A 20108-nucleotide genomic window follows, 5' to 3' on the forward strand; every position below is an offset into this window, starting at 1 on the left:
AATGAAGATTTACAGAATTCCTGTGGTCAGTAGCTGTGCTGCATGTGGAGGATCTGCTGGTCTTCTGGAGGAGATGCCTGCTGCTCTGTTTCTCAAGTACACTTGCCTAAGAAAAGTTGCACCTGCAAAGCACGGGGGGGGTGGGTCTTTGTACAAGAGGCTCAAGCCTCCACTGTGGGTGTTGTAATGTTTACTGACGTTAGTTTAGGCTGAAGGGTGGGGTAAGAGAAAGGCACCAGCCCCCTTTGTCATCCTCAGAGAGGGGAGTTCATGTCCACCACTCTCCAATTCCCAGAAGAGCAAACAATCTCCCCTCATGTGTCCCCAGATGCCTCTCAGATCAATGCCTTAACTCTACTTGTGTGTAGACTGTCTGCCCACCAGGCAGCACAGTACCCCTGTGTTCTATCCCAGGCAGGTTAGCTGAGATGTAAAGCTCCAAACTTTAGGGAGCTGGCATGGCAGGGCCTCACACTGGTCATCTCAGAGAGGGTCTTGCTGCACTGAGAGGGGTGCAGGTTTGTTCCAGATGGGCAGTTGCACCAAAGCACAGGAGCATGGAGTTTGTCGTAAAGCATAGCAAATAGCTAGTGTCCGGGCTATCTGCCTTCTGCCAGTGTTGCTGCACTTACACTAAAGGGTGCAGGAGGCTAATGGCACCTGCTGTCCCTTATGTACCCAGAGAGGCAACGGCATCTCTCCCAGGTGCACTACGAGAAGGATCAACATCGCTCCCAGTGCATCCTAACAGACCTCAGATCACGCTGTGTGCCCCTGGGCTTCTCCACAGGATCATTGCAATCCCTTCAAGGCTCCACACCAGCCATAATGTGGACCTCCAAAATTCCAGTCTTTGAGCCCTGTTGGCTACAAAATCTCAGAAAAATAAGGGCCTCTTATTTTCCCAGTCATTGGCTTTCTGGAAATTTTTCCTTGTGTGGTCCCATGTTCACTTCTCTCTCTCTCTCCTCTCTCCATGACCATGGCTCCTACCCCTAGCAGAAACCACAATCCATTTCTCCCCCAAATCATGTCTCTGCACCTCCTACCTTCCATGATGTGGCCTCTTCTCTCTCTCTCTAGCTGTGTAGTTTGTTCCGTCAGCCATCAGATAGATTTCTTGGGTATTCAGAATACTTTGATATTTATCTAGCGGAGTTTAAGGGATGAGGCAAGCCTGTAATCTGCTTACTACTCCGTCATCCTAGCTCCTCCCGCCGACCCTCTGGTTTCTTTTTCCATTCTTCTAATTACCTTTCTTTTGGTGAGAACACTTCAGATCTACCCCCTTGGAAAATTTCATGTATACAATTTCCCTGTCTTCTTGAGTAGCAAATTCTCCTCAGACTTGCTTCTGTGGTGCAAAAATGATTGTGGTTTTTCAAGCTTATACCTCACATCGTATCCTTCAGGACAAGAGAGAGCCTCAAACATTGGCCACAAAAAATCAACTTTGTGTGACTGTGCCACCTGGACCAGATGCCTGGACCCAAACCATCGCACTGGGTGAGGTCACATGGAATCTATACAATGATTGGCCTGAAGTGGGGGATATCTGTCCATCCTTCAAGCATCAAACATCTCAACTACTACAAACATTTCAGGAAGTAATAGAAAAAGAAAAGCCTATGGACTTAGCATTTATTCACCGGGATTTTTATTTCATGCATGTGAGACACCTTACCAAATTACAAATATCATAAAGACATGGACATTGCTCTTCAGAGGCCTAAGAATTAGAAAGGGGAAAGGAACCTAATAGTGGCAAAAAGCCATGGGTATCTGGAATAGAACTGCCAAATTGTGAGTTAAAATTCTCACCAGGCAGAGACTGATTCCAATTATAAATCAGGGAGGGCTCACTGGAGGAAGTGACATCTGATGCCAGGGACTTGGGGAGGTTATAAGGATTTCATTTTGCTCTGAATTCAATTTTGAGACTGAAGCTCCAGAATCAAGTTAGAACAACAAATCCCAGTAAATTACACTTAGCTTATATTGACAATTGATCATTAAGCAGGAATCAAAGGCAAAGTTGCACACAGAGAGTTGCCAGGGCATCCCTGCTGAGCTGCCTTGAGGTCAGTCCAGGGGCCTGGGCTGCTGGGATCTCACTTCAAAGGGAAGTCCGTGCACTGAGGTCTGTTGTGTGTTTTCCTAGGAGGAATAAAAAGGAATCCCTCTGCAGCAGGTGGAGGGGAGCCTGCAGGGGGGAAGGGCACGGGTGGCAGGAGGGCTGAGGACACACTGAAAGGTGGGGAGACACGTGGGAAAGAGCAGGAAGGGGGCTCCAGAGACTCACCAGCGCTTCCAGAGACACCACGCCAGGCCTGCCAGGAGCACCAGGGGCACGATCACCACCAGGAAGACCAAGCCCATGGAGTGGGGCCGCTCTGTGGGGTTGGGCCCAGAGGGTGTCATTTCCCGTCCACCCTGGGTTGAACTGCACCTCTCAGGTCCTCTCCACTCCTGTCACCATCCGTCTCACCAGCCGCCCTTCTGCCTTTCCCTTCTCCCATCCCTCCTCAGAGATGGACACTTCACCTCACCCTCCGCATCCTCCCACATTTGCAGGACCCTCACCCTCAGCTCTTCCATCTCTTGGGTTACTGATTTTTTGTTCTTCTTGGCCTGGAGTTCCTAGAATCCCTAATTTTTCTTCTGACTCTCCTGCCCTGGTGAAGGACCCCCTGCCCCTTTCCCAGCTGGGCCCAGTTCTTCCTCACCCCAGTGGAGGACCATGTCCTGGCCTCCTAGACTGCTGTGTCTCACACGGCAGGACAGGCCGGCCACCTCCTTGGCTTTCACATCCAAGGACACCTGAAGATACCACGTGCCATCAGCATGGGGCAGGACGTCACCTCGCCAGCTGCCCTGTTGCTCCTGCTCGCCCCGCATCCACGTCACCCACACAGGCTTGGGGTAGAAGCCGGAGACATGGCACACCAGCCGCAGATGGTCAGACCTGGGGCTGGGGCCAGCGGACAGCCAGGCCTCGGGCCTCACTGTGAAACAGGACAGGGATTCACAGACTGAGGGGAGGTCTTCGCCCTTAGACTTATCACCATCATCCCTTCTCCCTCTTGATTCCTTCCTACCCTGAATGTGAGGGAATAATGCAAATTTATGAGTGCAGAATAGAGAATTCTTGGGGCGAGGGAGCAGGACTGACCTTGTCGCTGGAGATCTGCCTTCCCTGCATCAAGAAGACCCAACAGGTAATGGGGACAGAAGTCACTGATGTGTGAATGTATTCTTAAATTGACCACATGGTACTGATTTAACAGTTTGCAGACTTGCTGAGCTCTCCTTCCTCCCTTTGGAGATGGCCACCATGACTTGTTCTGGAAACTCACAAGATCTGATCCTTGATAAGCAATCTGCATGAATCCTACAGATGGTTTCCCAAAGTACAGGCCACAGCCTTCTGCCATCTGTACCTGAAAGGGATCTGGGAAGAGAGACTGTGAATTACAGGACAGGGGGAGTGAAAAAACTAAAATGAGATAAGGCAAAGCCTAGGATAGTGGAAGTAGAGAAGTTCAGGGGATTGGAGGGAATTGCATAGAATTTGATTTGATGGGAGGCTCAGATAAAGGGGAAGCGGTGGTAGCTGGAGGTGGAAAGAGAGAGGTGAATGATGGAGGAAGGAATGAATGTTAGAGGAGAGACATGAAGGATGTGGGCAGAGGAAAGAGAAAGGCTCAGCAGAGAAGTTCATGTAAAAACAATTTAAAATGAAGGGAGAGCAGTGGGGTACAGGGAACACATAGATAGACATTGCTGATAGGACTGAATGAGGAGAAAAGCAGATTAAGGAGTCAGTCACAGAGAGAGGACCAGAGGTGCCTGGTTGGAGGCCAGGGAAAGGGGTGGTCGTGGGAGAACTAGTGGGACAGGAGGGCCCTGTGGTCAATGAGAGGAGCGGGACGGAGCAGAAGATGTGAAGCTTTTCAAGAATCACAGTCTGGCTCCACGCTCTGCCCACAGTGGTGGGATTCAGCTTCGTGATGGGGACACATGAGGTTCAATGGAGCCTCTTTCCTGGAGAAAGAAGGATCCCAGGACACACACAGACCAGCCTCCTCCATCCCACTCAGAGGGAACTGAACTCACATTCAAGCTGCCAGTCACTGACACTGTCCTGAAATATCAGAGGAAATCTAATGGAGAAGGTATGGAATGTCCTTTCCCGTTCAATCAGCTCCTCTTTGCTCAATTTGCCTTTGGCCCAAGGCCACAGGAACAAGAAAGTGCCAGAGTCACTGTCCCAGCTGTGAGTCTGCAGCTCATCCAGCCAAGCTGAGGCAAGATTTTGTGTCCAGGAGCTGTTGTAAAAGGATGTGGTCAGGATGACTTGGAAGGATACTGGCTCCTGGGAGGCTGTGGGAAAAGGACAGATAGACTGAGGAAGAGGAGGACATTGGGAAGGAGAGGGAATGGAGACTAAGGGGCCGGGGACGGGACCCAAAATCTGGAGGACAGAGAAGCCATAGGCATCTCAGGAGACACGTGCTGCCCCAGAGCCTGAGCCTCGCACCCATCCTTCAGGAGAGCACAGGACCCTGGGGCTGGGGATGCTCGGGGAGGAAGCAGGCTGACTGTCTCCCTGCCCAGGTCTCTGCTGGGAACCGAGACAACAAGTGCACACATGCACATCCACACAAAAACACACACATAGAAACGTACACACATTCTTACACAAACAAATATATACAAACACACAAGTATACAGACACAGAGACACATACACACACACAAACACATATTAAAACACTTGCATAAAGACACACAAGACATACATTCATCACAAATACACAGACTGCCAGACACACTCATGCCCTCACACATGTATACACATAATCAAATGTGCACTTAGAGGCACACAAGGACATTTACACACATCACACACATGCACGCACACACACACACGCACACACGTGCACAGATTGGACAGGACCCGAGCTCTCACCATCTTCGCTGTCACCCTCCGGGAGGAGAACCACCAACAGCACAAGTTGCAGGAACAGCATCGTGTTTGCAGATGTTCTTTCTCTTGCAAAGTGGCTCTTTGACGTCTGTCCTCACACACCGACCCCCTCCCAGCCCCTCTCCTCTGACTTCCTCTCCACACACAACCCTTCCCTGAGTCTCTGCCACAATGCAAATGTGCTCCTCCCTCAGCCCTGGACACCTACTCAGTCTCACTTCCCCTCGTGCTCTGCCTGCCCTCTGGCCTCCAGCTTCTCCCTGTCACCAGCGTCCATCCCGCCCCCGCCCCCTGATTCGGATGCTACAGAACAAGTCCTGTGTGGCCTGGAAAAGTGGCCCCACCTCTCAGCCCTTTCTTCTCACCCAGACAGTAACCCAGGAAAACACCCAGCTCCCAGCACCAGCCCTGGACCTGCTGTCCCTCTGTCCCTCCTGCCCTGTGACACTACCCCCCCAGGTATTTCTGTCCCCGTCCCACCCCCACCCAGCTCCTTCACATCTCTGACTTCTCACTGCTTGTGCCAAAAAACCAACCAAAGAATTCAATTCAGAGATCCACCTGGTTTTATTAAGTGATTCAAGAATGGGGCAGCCTCCCACCTGGCAGGTAAAGGGAGCTCTGAGCTGTGGTGCAAATGGAGGGTTTTCATAGGAAGGAAGTTGGTGAGAGAAGAGAAAGGAGTGTTCCAGGGAAGGTCCCTTACCCTGAACGGGGAGAACAGGGGGTCTAACCATGCGGATGACCTCCCCTCCGTGTTGATGGAGAGGGCCCATGTGACAGAGAACCTCCCTGGGCCAAACCAGAGAGTCCCTCACTGATGGTGAAGACTTTATTTCTCGGGGAGGTGGGAACTGCAGTTGGTTAGGGATTAAACCAGATCTGGGGACTTGGTCTGGACCAAGGTGCCATTAGGGCCCAAGGGTTTCTTTTCAACAGATGCTCTATTTGCTTGTCCAGATTCCCCATGATTGTAGCAGCCTCAGCAACCCCCAGTCCTCCATTATTCTTCGGGAAGAACCAGTAGGCATCACAGAGACCACAGGACATGGAAACATCTGAAGAGTCCCCCCTCCATCTGACTGGCATTAGTACATATTCACTCACCACCAGCCACTTAGCACCTGCCTGGACCCAAGCACTCATGAAAGTACAGTGTGCACAGGGGAGTGATGAGGCACTGTATTCAAGGAGCATTGAGTCTACCTGGGAAGAAAAACCAAGAAACACCAAGAACTACACCTTTTTGTTTTGCAGAGTTATTTTTTCTTTGGGATTTTTTTCAATTCCACTATAGTTAACATACCATGTGAGTTAGTTTCAGGTATAAAATCAGTGATTCAGCAATTCTATACATTAGTCAACATTCATGAACATAAATGTAATCCTAATCCCCTTCCCCTGTTTTCCCGTCTCCTCCACCCACCTCCCCTCTGGGAATCAATAGTCTGTTCTCTATAGATAAATAAGAGTCTGGTTTTTCCTTTGTCTCTTTTCTCTTTGTTCCTTTTTTGTGTGTGTCTTAAAATCCACATGTGAGTGAATTTGAGACCATACGGCATTAACCTTTCTCTGAATGACTTTTTTCACTCACTATCATACTGTCTAGCTCCATGTTTTGCAAATGGCAAGATTCTAGTCATTTTCATGGCTGAGTAATATTTCATCATGTGCGCCTATCATATCTTTTTTCTCTGTTTATCCATAAATGGACACTTGGGCTGTTTTCATAATTTGGTTGTTGTAAATAATGCTAGAGGAAACATCAGGGAGCTTATATCTTTTCATTTTAGTGTTTTTACATTCGTTGGGTAAATATCAAGTAGCACAATAACTGGGTCCTCTGGTAATTCTATTTTTAATGCTTTGAGGAACCGCCATGCTCTTTTCCATAGTGGCTGCACCAGTTTGAATTTCCGTCAACAATGTACAAGGGTTCCTTTTTCTTCGCATCATCCCCAAGACTTGTTTCCTTTTTTTTTTTTAAGATTTTATTGATTTATTCATGAGAGACATAGAGAGAGAGGCAGAGACACAGGCAGAGGGAGAAGCAGGCTCCCTGCGGGGAGCCTGAAGCGGGACTCAATCCCAGGACCTCAGGGTCACTCCTTGAGCCAAAGGCAGATGCTCAACGCCTGAACCACTTAGGAGTCTCCAACACTTATATCTTGTGTATTTTCTTTTTTTTTTTTTTTTTTTGTATTTAATCAATGTGACAGGTGTGAGGTGATATTTCATTGTGGTTTTGATTTGCATTTCCCTGATGATGAGTGATGTTGAGCATCTTATGTCTGTTGACCATCTGGGTGTCTTCTTTGGAGAAACGTCTATTCATGTGTTCCATCCTTTTAAAAATCGGATTATTTGTTTTATTAGGTGTTGACTTGTACAAGTTCTTTATATATATTGGATAGTAGCCCTTTATGAAATATATTATTTGCAAACAGATCCTCTCATCCCTTAGGTTGTCTTTTTTTTTTTAATTTATTTTTTATTGGTGTTCAATTTACTAACATACAGAATAACACCCAGTGCCCGTCACCCATTCACTCCTTGTTTTATTGATTGTTTCATTGGCTTCTCAGAAGCTTTTTAATTTGATGTAGTTAATAGGTTCTTTTGCTTTTGTTTCCCTTGCTCTGGAGACATATCTAGAATGATGTTCTATGGCCAATATCTGAGACCTTAATGCCTATGCTCTGTCCTAAGATGTTTATGGAATTTCAGCCCCTCATTTAGGTCTTTATTCCACCTTGAGCTTCTTTTGTCTATGGTGTAAGAAAGTGATCAACCTTCTTTCTTTTGCATGTAGCTGTCTAGTTTTCCCAACTGCACTTGTTGAAGAGACTTTCTATTTCCCGTTGCACATTCTTGCCCCCTTGGCAACGTTTAATTGACCATAAAATCATGGGTTTATTTCTGGGCTCTTTCCTCTGTTCCGTTGATGTATGTGTCTATTTGGTGCCAGTTTCATACCGTTTTGATTGCTACAGCTTTGTAGGATACCTTGAAATCTGTAATTGTGACACCTCTAGCTTTGTTTTCGGCCATTCAGTGTGTTTTGTGGTTCCATACAAATTTTAGGATTGTTTGCTCTAGTTGTGTGAAAAATACTTGATGGGATGAGCACTGGGTGATATGTTGGCAAATTGAACTCCAATAAAAAAAAATGCTGTTGGTATTTTTATAGGCACTGCATTAAATCTATAGATTGCTTAGGATAATATGGACATGTTAACAATATTTGTTCTTCCAAACCATGAACATGGAACATTTTTCCATTTCTTTGTGTCACTTTCAATTTTCTCCGCCAGTGTTTTATAGTTTTCAGAGTACAGGTCTTTCACCTCTTTGGTTAAGTGTATTTCTAGGTATTTTATTAGTTTTGGTGCAATTTTAAATGGAATTGTTTTTCTCTTAGTTTCTCTTCTGCTTCTTTATTAGTGTATACAAATGCAAGGTATTTCTCTACATTGATTCTATATTCTGTGACCATACTGAATTCATTTATCAGTCTAGGAGTTTTTTGGAGAAGTCCTTAGGGTTTTTTATATGTAGTATCGGGTCATCTGAAAATAGTGAAAGTTTTACTTCTTCCTTGCCAATTTGGATGCCTTTTTATCCCCCTTTTTCTTGTCATATTTCTGTGGCTGGGCCTTCCAGTACTATGTTTAATAAAAGTAGTGATAGTGAACATCCTTGTCTTATTCCTGACCTAAGGGAAAAAGGTTTTCATTATTTGTATGATGTTAGCTCGGGTTTTTTATATATCACCTTTATTATGTTGAGTTATGTTACCTCTAAATCTATTTTGTTGTGGGATTTTATCATCAATGGAAGTTGTACTTTGTCAGATGATTTTTCTGAACCTATTTAAATGATCATACAGTTTTTATCCTTTCTCTTGTTGATGGCATAAATCATGTTGATTGATTTGTGAATATTGAACATCATTTGAATCTCATGAGTAAATTCCACTCGATCATAAGTGACTTTTTAAATGTATCTTTGGATTCAATTTGCTAATATTTAATCCATTGTTGGATTCAGTTTGCCTGTTTCCCTGTTGATTTTCTGCTTTGATGGTCTGTCCATTGATGTAAGTGGGTGTTAAAGTCCCCCCCATTATTGTATTACTGTGGATTATATCCATTACGTTATTAGATGTTTTATACATTTGGGTGCTCCAATGTTGGGTGCATAAATATTTAAAAGTATTATATATTTTGCTCATTATTCTCATTGTTATTTTATAATGTCATTCTTTGCCTCTTGTTACAGTATTTCTGTAAGTCTATTTTTTTCTGATACAATAGTGCTACCTTGGCTTTCATTTCACATCTTTTGCTTGATAAACAATTCTCCATCCCTTCTCTTTCAATCTGCATGTGTTTTTAGGTCTGAAATGAATCTCTTGTAGGCAGCAGAGAGATAGGACTTGCTTTTTTATCCACCCATCACACTTTTGACTGGAGAATTTAGTACATTTGTATTCAATGCATTTATTGATAGGTATGTAGTTATCAACATTTTTTATGTGTTTATGGTTATTTTAGCAGTTCTCTGTTCCTTTCTCCTCTCGCTCTCTTTTCTCATGGTTAGCTGGCTTTCTTCAGTGATACACTTGAATTCTTATCTCTTAAATTTTCCATGTCTATTAGTAGTTTTTGATTCATGGATATCATTTAACTTGTATATAACAGCTTCTGCCCTTAGCAGTCGATATTAACTTATTGGTCACTTAACACTGAATCCATACCTTATTTCTCTTTCCCTCCAAACGCACATTTTAGGTATGTGGTGACTTCTTTTACATCTTTTCATTTTGTGAGTCCTTTGACTGATTTTATAGATATCTTTATTTTTACTGCTTTCATGCTTCCTTTCATTTTGGTCTTGCCATTCCTTTCCACTCACAGTCCCCTTTAATATTTCTTATAGTGCTGGTTTAGTGGTCATGAAGTCCTTCAACTTTTGTTTGTCTGGGAAACTATCTCTTCTTCTGAATTATAGACTTACTGGATAGAATATTCTTGGCTCTAATGGTTCTTCGTTTAGTTTTGTTTTCCTTTCAGTACTTTTTTAAAGATTATTTATTTGTTTATTTATTCATGAAACACAGAGAAAGAGAGAGAGAGAGAGAGGCAGAGACACAGGCAGAGGGAGAAGCAGGCTCCACGCAGGGAGCCTAATGTGGGACTCGATCCCCGGACCCCGGGATCATGACCCAAGCTGAAGGCAGACACTCAACCACTGAGCCACCCAGGCGTCCATCCTTTCAGTACTTGGAGTGCATCATACCAGCCTCTTCTGGCCTATAGTTTCTGCTGAAAACTCTGCTGATAACCTTATAGGGCTTATCTTGTATGTAACTGCCTTCTTTTCCTTTGCTGCTTTTAAATTATCTCTTTATCACTTTTTTTTTTTTTGCCATTTTAATTACTATGTGTCTTGCTGAGGACCTCCTTAGGTTGATTTTGTTGGGGGTTCTCTCTGTGCTTCCTGATTCTTGATTTCTATTTCCTTCACCAGATTTGGGAAATTTTTAGATATTATTTCATCAAATAAATTTTCTGCCCCATTTCTCTTTCTTCTCCTTCTGTAATCCTGATAGTATAAATGTTATTATGCTTGATGATGTCTCTGAGTTCTCTAAGTCTGTGTTTCTTTTGTATTATTTTTCCTCTCCTGTGCAGCTTGATTACTTTCCATTATCTGTCCTATAGCTCATTGATCAATTCTGCTTCCCCTAGCTTGCTATTCATTCTATCTAGCATATTTTAATTTTATTTATTGAGTTCTTCATCTCTGATTTTTTTTCTTTTTTTTATGTTTTCTACCCCTTTGTTGAGGGTCTTACTAAAATTCTTCACTGTTTTCCCAAGTCCAGTTGCTATCTTTAAGACAATTACTTTAAATTTTCTATCAGGGAAGAATTAAGATAGCTGGGGAGCGGGGGGGGGGGGGGTCTGAATTTGGCTCTTCCCTTGAATGCGGTCTGATGAGTACCAAATCACCGTGAACATACAAGAAATCAATTTGAGGACAGAAAGAGCAAAAGTACACAATTAGAACTAGGAAAGCAGCCATATTGTGAAGGTAAGAGCTGTAAAGAGTCAATTTGGTGGGAGTGGGGGAAGAACTGTAGGTGCTGAGAAGGGGAGGGAGCCCTGATCAGGGAGAGAAGGAGAGAGGGAGAGAAAAAGAGTGAAGGTGTCCACAGGGGATCTCACATGAAGAACTCTTCCCCAAAACCACTGACTGGGAAAAGAAGACGGACTGACCACCACAAGTTTCTATAAGCACTGGAGTGGAAAGTTTGAGATTTTGGAGTTCTGCACCCTCACCAGAGTCATGACCAATGGGCTTGGTAGTGTGCCAGCAGGAAAGGAAGGCAGAGGCCCAGAATGGACAGCATATTCTGAGAATCCACTGCATCACACAGGAAGAAAGACTTTCCTTGCTTAGGGTGCATTTGAGCGAGGTGGTATGACCTATCTGTGGACAAAAGACCCAGTGGATGCCTGTCATTAGCATAGAAATAGAGATGCTGTCTGAGGGCAGCAAACCTGGTGCCATGTTTGGGGTGCATTTTACCATAAACTCTGAAACACTGTGTCAGACAACCAATTTCTAAGAGAAATTGGAAAATGGCAAAAGCTCAGTGAGACCCTTCCTCACAGGATCAGCGAGGGTCTACACAGCACAGATCTCTAAAATTTGGAGTTTTGAAACTCAGCCATGCACTTGAGATAAAACACTGGAGTGTTGTGCCTCCACCTGCGAAGGGGGCAGTTCAGATGCAGGAACAGTGAAGTCAAGAATCTGGGAGAAGCCAGGGACAAAAGAGAAGTCATTGCTTTCCTGTGAGGGCTTCTTAAAGAGTGGCCAGTGTAGAGGCACCTGGGTGGCTCAGTTGGTTAAGTGTCTGTGTTTGGCTCAGGTAATTCTCTCAGAGTCCTGTGAGAGAGCCCCATGTCAGGTTCCTTGTTCAGCAGGGTACCCGCTTCTCCCTCTCCCTCTACCCCTACCCACCCCCAATCATGATTTCTCCCTCTCTCTCTCTCTCTCTCTCTCTCTGTCTCTCAAATAAATAATATTTTTAAGAGTGACCAGCATGGGGCAGCCTGGGTGGCTCAGAGGTTTAATGCCACCTTCATCCCAGGGCATCATCCTAGAGACCCAAGATCGAGTCCCACATTGGTTTCCCTGCATGGAGCCTACTTCTCCCTCTGCCTGTGTCTCTGCCTGTGTGTGTGTGTGTGTGTGTGTGTGTGTGTGTCTCATGAATAAATAAATAAAATCTTTAAAAAAAAAAAAAAAGAGTGACCAGCATAAACTTCCCACTCTGGAGACGAGAAAGCAGGGCAACACCATTTCCACCACTAACACCACCACCTATCAGCACTGACCCACAACTCACCTATCAGCACTAACCCACAACTCAATGAGTAAAACAGTGCCACCCAGTGGAAGCTGTTGCCTCTTTGACCAAAATCCACCCTCCTACGGCTTGTAGGTACATCTGCACTAAGATAAGTCTGCCAGAGAAGCAGCACAGCAGGCCGCACACCCCTGAACACCAACAAAAACCCTTCACACACACCAAATCTACTGATCATAGTGTTGCAAATCATCATATCTAGAGGAAATAGAATCTAGCTTCCTTTTTTAAAAATTTATTTAATTTCATTTTTATTTTTATCCTTTCTTTTTAAAAATTTTATCTAGATTATTTTAACAAGCATACCTAAATGTACATAACATCCTCCTTCCCTTTTTTAAAAATTATTTTTGTTTTCATTTTTTAAATTTTTATTACTATTATTATTATTTTGTCTGCCTTCCTTTGACAAAGAGATCAAAGTATACCTAGGATCTAGCTTACTTTTGGGGGGTGACCTCTTCTTAATATAGCCATTACTTTCAGAAGCAAGAATACAACAGGCTTTACAAATACAACAGGCTTTATTAAGGAAAAAAGTGTGTCTCAGAGAAAATGACAAAATGAAAGAATTCATCCCAAAAGAAAGTATAGGAACAATAAGATGTCTGAACCGGAATTTAAATCAGTAATAATAAGGAAACTAACTGGCCTTAAGAAAAGCATAGAAGACACTAGAGAATCCCAGAATGCAGAAATAAAAGAACTAAAACTAGTCAGGCCAAAATAAGAAATGTTATAACAGAGGTGCAAAAATGAATGGATGCAATGACAACAAGGATGGAAAAAGCAGAGGAGTGAACCAGTGAAATATACAGAAGATAAAATTATGGGAATTTTAAAAAGCTACAATAAAGAGGGAAAGAAAGGTATTAAGTCATGAATGTAGACATGGGGAACTTATCAGCTCCTTAAAGTGTAGTAACATTCATATCATAGAAGTCCCAGAAGAAGAAAAGAAAGAAAAAAGGGCATACATTTTTTTTAACAAATTATAGCTAAAAACTTCGCTAATCTGGAAAATGAAACAAATATCAAAATCCTAGAAGCACAAAGAATTCCCATTAAATTCAACAAAAGCCTGCCATCACCAAGACAAATAATAATCAAAATCACAGAATACACAGACAAGGAAAGAATTCTGAAAGCATCAAAGGGGGTGGAAAGTTCTTAAACTACAAAGGAAGACAGATCAGGTAAACAGTAGATCTGTCCAAAGAAATTTGGCACCCTAGAAGAAAATGGAAGGATATATTCAACATGCAAATGGAAAAAATATGCAGCCAAGAATATTTTATCTAGCAAGACTATTATTCAAAATAGAAGGAGAGATAGTTTCCCTGACATAAAGAAAAACTAAAGGAGTTTATGACCACCAAACAAGCCCTGTGTGAAATATTAAAGGGGACTCTTTGATTGGGTGAAAAAAGACTAAAAGCAACAAAGACTACAAAGGGAAAGAGAATATCATCAGAAACACCAAGGTAACAGAATGGCACTAAATTCATATCTATCAGTAATCACTCTGAATGTAAATGGACTAAAAACTCCAATAAAAATCATAGAGCATTAGAATAGATTTTAAAAAAAAAAGATCCATCTATATGCTGCCCACAAGAGACTCGTTTTAGACCTAAAGACACCTGCAGATTGAAAGTGAAGGGATGGAGAACGAGCTATCATTCTAATGGACACAGAAAGAAAGCCCCAGAATTGCCATACTTTTATCAGATGAACTAGATTTTAAACCAAAGATTGTAACAAGAGATGAAGAAGGGAATTATATCATACTTAAGTGGATTACCCATCAAGAAGTTCTAACAATTGTAAATATTTATGCCCTCACATTGGGAGCACCCAAATACATAAATCAGTTAATAAGAAACATAAGGAAATTCATTGATAATACTATAATAATAGTAGAGGAATTTAACATCTCACAGCAGTGAACAGATTATCTAAGCAGAAAATCTAGAAGGAAACAGTGGCTTTGAATGACACACTGGACCAGATGGACCTAACAGATACAGAAAGATCAAGATCATACCATGCATATTTGCAGACCACAACACTATGAAAGTCAGAGTCAACCACAAGAAAAAAATTGGAAAGACCTCAAATACATGGAGACTAAAGACCATCCTACTAAAGTTGAATGGTTAACCAGGAAATTAAAGAAGAAATTAAAATATACATGGAAGCAAATGAAAATGAAAACACAATAGTATAAAACCATTGAGATGCAGTAAAGGCAGTCCTAAGAGGGAAGTATATTGCAATACAGGCCTACCTCAAGAAGCAGGAAAAGCTTCAAATACATAGCCTAACCTTACACTTAAAAGAGTTAGAAAGGAACAATAAAGAATGTATAATGCCAGCAGAAGAAGGACATAATAAAGATTAGAGCAGAAATAAATGGTATAGAAACAAACAAAAACAGATCAACAAAACTAAGAGCTGATACCTTGAAAGAACTAGTAAAACAAATAAACCCCTAGCTAGCCTTATCAAAAACAAAAAAGAAAGGAACCAAATAAGTAACATCATGAAAGAAAGAGGAGTGATACCAACCAACATCGCAGAAATACAATTATAAGAGAATATTATGAAAAATTATATGCCAAGAAAATGGGCAATCTGGAACAAATGGACAAATTCCCAGAAAAGTACACACTACCAAAAGTGAAACAAGAGGAAATAGAAAAACTGAACAGACCCATAATCAGCAAAGAAATTGAATCAGTAATCAGAAATCTCCCAACAAACAAATGTCCAGGGCCAGATGGCTTCCCAGGAGAATTCTACTATTAAAAGAGAGTTAATACCTATTCTTCTCAAAATGTTTCAAAAAAAAGAGAAATGGAAGGAAAACTTCCACACTCATTCTAGGAGGCCAGCATTACCTTTGGTTTCAAAACCAAACACCTCACTAAAAAGGAGAATTACAGGCCAAAGTCCCTGATGACCATGCATGCAAAATTTTCAACAAGATACTAGTAAATTGGGATCCTAGAGTGCATTAAAAGAATTATTCACCAGGATCAAGTGGCATTTATTCCTGGACTGCAGAGATGGTTCAAAATCTGCAAATCAATCAACATGATACGCCACATCAATAAAAGAAAGTGTAAGAACCATATGATCCCCTCAATAGATGCAGAAATACCATTTGACAAAATACAGCATCCTTTCTTGCAAAAAAACAAAACAATACAAAACCCAAAACCCTCAATAATGTAGAGATATATGGAACATACCACAACATCACAAAAGCCATATTCAAAAGACCCACAGCTAATATAATTCTCAATGAGGAACAACTGAAAGCTTTTCCTCTATGGTCAGAATCAAGACAGGGACGTCCACTCTCACCAGTACTATTTAATATAATACTGGAAGTCTTAGGCTCAGTATTCAGGCAACAAAACAAAATAAAAGGAATACAAATGGGCAATAAGTCAAACTTTCACTATTTGTGGAGAACATGCTCAATGTAGAAAGCCTGAAAGACTCCACCAAAATATTGCTAGAACTAATATATTAATTCAGCAAAGTCACAGGATATAAAATCAATGTACAGAAATCTGTTGCATTTCTACACACCAACAATGAAGCAGTAGAAAAAGAAATCAGGTAATTGATTCCATTACTTCCATTAAAACTATACCAAAAACCGTAAGATATCTAAGAATAGACCTAGCCAAAGAAGTAAAATATCTGTACACTGAAACCATAGAACACTTATGAAAGAAATTGAAGATTACACAAATAAATGGGGAAATTCCATAGTCACAGATTGGATAAACAAATATTGTTAAAGTGCCCATACTACCCAAATCGATCTACACACTTAATGCAACCATCAGCATTTTTCACAGACCTGAGAGAGTCCTAAAATTTGTATGAAAATCATAAAAGAACCTGAATAGCCAACACAACCCTGAAAAAGAAAAATTAAAGCTGGAGACATCATGATTCTGGACTTCAAACTATATTACAATGGTGTGATCATCAAGACAGTGTGGTGCTAGCAGAAAAACAGACATGTAAATCAATGGAACAGAATGAAAACCCAAAAATGGACACAGAACTCTATGATCAATCAACTAATCTTTGACTAAGCAGGAAAGAATATTCATTGGGAAAAAGACAGTCTATTCCCAAATGGTGTTGGGAAAACTGGCAGCAACATACAGAAGAATGAGAGTGGACCACTGTCTTACACTGTGCACAAAAATAAATTCAAAATGAATAAAAAAAACCTAAATGCAAGATAGGAAACCATCAAAATTCTAGAGGAGAACACAGGCACTAACCACGTGGACCTCAGCCTGTAGCAACTTCTTGCTATCTACGTTGCCAGAGGCAAGGGAAACAAAGGAACAAAGGAACTATTGTAACTTCATCAAGATAAAAAGCTTCTGGGCCGCCAGGGTGGTTCAGGGGTTTAGCCCAGGTTTAGTCTTCAGCCCAGGGCCTGATCCTGGAGACCTGGGATCGAGTCCCATGACAGGCTCCCTGCATGGAGCCTGCTTCTCCCTCTGCCTGTGTCTCTGCCTCTCTCTCTCTCTCTCTCTCTCTCTGTGTGTCTCTCATGAATAAATAAATATTAAATTTTTTTTATTTTTTTATTTATTTATGATAGTAACAGAGAGAGAGAGAGAGAGAGAGGCAGAGACACAGGCAGAGGGAGAAGCAGGCTCCATGCACCAGGAGCCCGACGTGGGATTTGATCCCGGGTCTCCAGGATCGCGCCCTGGGCCAAAGGCAGGCGCGAAACCGCTGCGCCACCCAGGGATCCCTAAAATATTAATTTTTTAAAAAAAGATAAAAAGCTTCTGTAAAGTGAAGGAAACAAGCAACAAAACTAAAAGGCAACCTACAGAAGGAAGAAGGTATCTGCAAATGACATATCTGATAAAAGGTTAGTATCCAAAATCTATAAAGAACTTAATCAAACTCCACACCAAAAAAAAAGTATTAGTTGACCATAGAGTTGAGGGCCCATTTCTGGGTTCTCTATCCTGTTCCATTGATCTATGTGTCTGTTTTTGTGCCAGTACCACACTGTCTTGATGACCACAGCTTTGTAGTACAACTTGAAATCCGGCATTGTGATGCCCCTGACTCTGGTTTTCTTTTTCAATATTCCCCTGGCTATTCGAGGTCTTTTCTGATTCCATACAAATATTAAGATGATTTGTTCCAACTCTCTAAAGAAAGTCCATAGTATTTTGATAGGGATTCCACTGAGCATGTACATTGCCCTGGGAGGCATAGACATCTTCACAATATTAATTCTTCCAATCCATGAGCATGGAATAGTTTTCCCTCTCTTTGTGTCTTCTTCAATTTCTTTCAGAAGTGTTCTGTAGTTTTTAGGGTATAGATCCTTTATCTTGTTGTTTAGGTTTATTCCTAGGTATCTTATGCTTTTGGGTGCAATTGTAAATGGGATTGACTCCTTAATTTCTCTTTCTTCAGTCTCATTGTTAGTGTATAGAAATGCCACTGACTTCTGGGCATTGATTTTGTATCCTGCCACACTGCCAAATTGCTGTATGAGTTCTAGCAATCTTGGGGTAGAGTCTTTGGGTTTTCTATGTACAGTATCATTCATTCATATGGGGAATATAAAAAATAGTGAAAGGGATCATAAGAGAAAGGAGAGAAAATGAGTGGGAAAAATCAGAGAAGGAGACAAAACATGAGAGACTCCTAACTCTGGGAAAATAACAAGGAGTGGTGGAAGGGGCGGGGGTGGGGGGATCCGGTGACTGGGTGATGGGAACTGAGGGGAGCACTTGACAGGATGAGCACTGAGTGTTATACTATATGTTGGCAAATCAAACTCCAATAAAAGAATATACAAAAAAAATCTTTCATAGAAAAAAGAAAAAACACCAAAAATCCCCAAATAATCCAGTTAAGAAATGGGCATAAGACATGAATAGACACTTTTCCAAAAAAGGCATGTGAAAATATGCTCAACATCACTCATCATCAGGGAAATACACATCAAAACCATGATGACAGACCACCTCACAAATGTCAGAATGGTTAAAATTAACAACACAGGAAACAGATGTTGGTGAGGCTGCAGAGAAAGGGGAACATTCTTACAGTTGGTAGGAATGCAAGCTGGTGCAGCCACTCTGGGAAACGGATGGAGGTTCCTCAAAAAGTTAAAAATAAAGCTACCCTATGAGCCAGCAATTGCACTATTAGGTATTTACTCAAAGGATACAAAAACACAGATTGAAAGGGGCACATGCACCCCAATGTTTATAGCAACATTATCAACAATAGCCAAACTATGTAAAGCACCTGGATATCCAATGACGGATGAATGGGTAAAGAAGATGTGGCATATATAGACAATGGAATATTATTCGGCCATTAAAAAGGATGAAATGCTGCCATTTGCAATGACATGGGTAGAACTTGAGGGTATTATGCTAAGTGACATAGGGCAGTCAGAAAAAGACAAATACTATTTCACTTGTGTGTAGAATTTAAGAAACAAAACAGATGAACATTTGGGAAGGGGGAAAAAGAGAGGGAGGCACCGTAAGAGACTCTTAACAATAGAGAATAAATTGAGGGATGATGAAGAAGGTGGAAAGGGGATGGGTGTTAAGGAGACCACCTGTGATGAGCACTGGCTGTTATTTGTAAGTGATGAATCACTGAGGTCTAATCCTGAAACCAGTATTATACTATATATTAACTAACTAGAATTTAGGTAAAAATTTGAAAAAAAATCCTAATAAATAAGTTAATTGTCAGGCATACTATTTATCTCCTTCCCACTCCGTCTTGCTGTGATTTGGTTGTGTTCATTCATTTGGAACATATTCCTCTGTCTCCTCACGTTGTCTAACTCTGTTTCTGTGTGTCAGGAAAGTTAGCTACGTCTCCATCCCTTGACTGTACTGACCTTATGAAGAAGAGGTCCTATGGTGACCTTCAGTGCAGTGTCCCCTGTTCATCAGAATGTGGCCCGTTGGGGTGTCTCATATGTGGCCTGCATGTGCCCTCCTGTGGTGACTGAGCTGCTTGGCCTTCAGTCCCCTCATCTGCAATGACTCCCACTGCCTGTTGTGGGCAGGCTTTGTTCCCTGTGGCATCAGTGGGCCAGTCTGGGGCCTCCTTGGGCTTCAGTTGTGTCAGACCAAGCATTTGCCAGAGATGAAGCAGCACCAACCTAGGGCACATTCCCTGTGTTGCCCCCTGAGAAGCTTTCCTTGGTGGGAGGGCCCTGCAATCAGACCAGCTTTCAGCCACCAGCCCACATCTGGGGCCACAGTAAGAATGTTCTGTGAGGTTATCTTCCCCACGCCCAAGGCAGGACTCCCTTTGGAGTGGTGTGGCCCCTGTCAGAGCTGCTTGCACACCCCAGCCTTGTGGCACCTCTTTGGGTGGGCTCCCAACAAGAGCGTGATGGAGGGCAGATGCTCGGAGGAGCATGGGGCTGGGAGCTGCGGTGTTAGCAGGGTTCACACAGGCACGCTCTCAGAGGGGACTGCAGCCGATGGGGTGCAGGCAGCTTGTCCTCTTGTGTCTGTGAAAACCCAAGTGTAAATTTCTGCCGGTCACTGATCAGCAGCAGAACAGGCACCTCAACTCCTGACCAGTGGCTTGTTAGAAATCCATGTAGACACCTAGGACAAG

The 20108-nt window shown here is 42.4% G+C and overlaps 2 protein-coding genes across 2 annotated transcripts in view; both read right to left on the bottom strand.

The window, feature by feature from the left end:
* Positions 1-20108, bottom strand: part of CD1A8 (CD1a8 protein) — a gene marked incomplete at its 3' end in the record, with an annotated part of 123877 nt that overhangs the window by 64491 nt on the left and 39278 nt on the right.
* Positions 2112-5033, bottom strand: CD1A6 (CD1a6 molecule). Its single transcript, NM_001128837.1, is given in 6 exon segments — positions 2112-2157; positions 2303-2393; positions 2727-3005; positions 3173-3451; positions 4117-4383; positions 4973-5033. Coding segments are annotated over 6 exon segments (1023 nt in total).

The sequence above is a fragment of the Canis lupus genome, chromosome 38 (assembly GCF_011100685.1).
Source record: "Canis lupus familiaris isolate Mischka breed German Shepherd chromosome 38, alternate assembly UU_Cfam_GSD_1.0, whole genome shotgun sequence".
NCBI classification, from domain to species: Eukaryota; Metazoa; Chordata; class Mammalia; order Carnivora; family Canidae; genus Canis; species Canis lupus.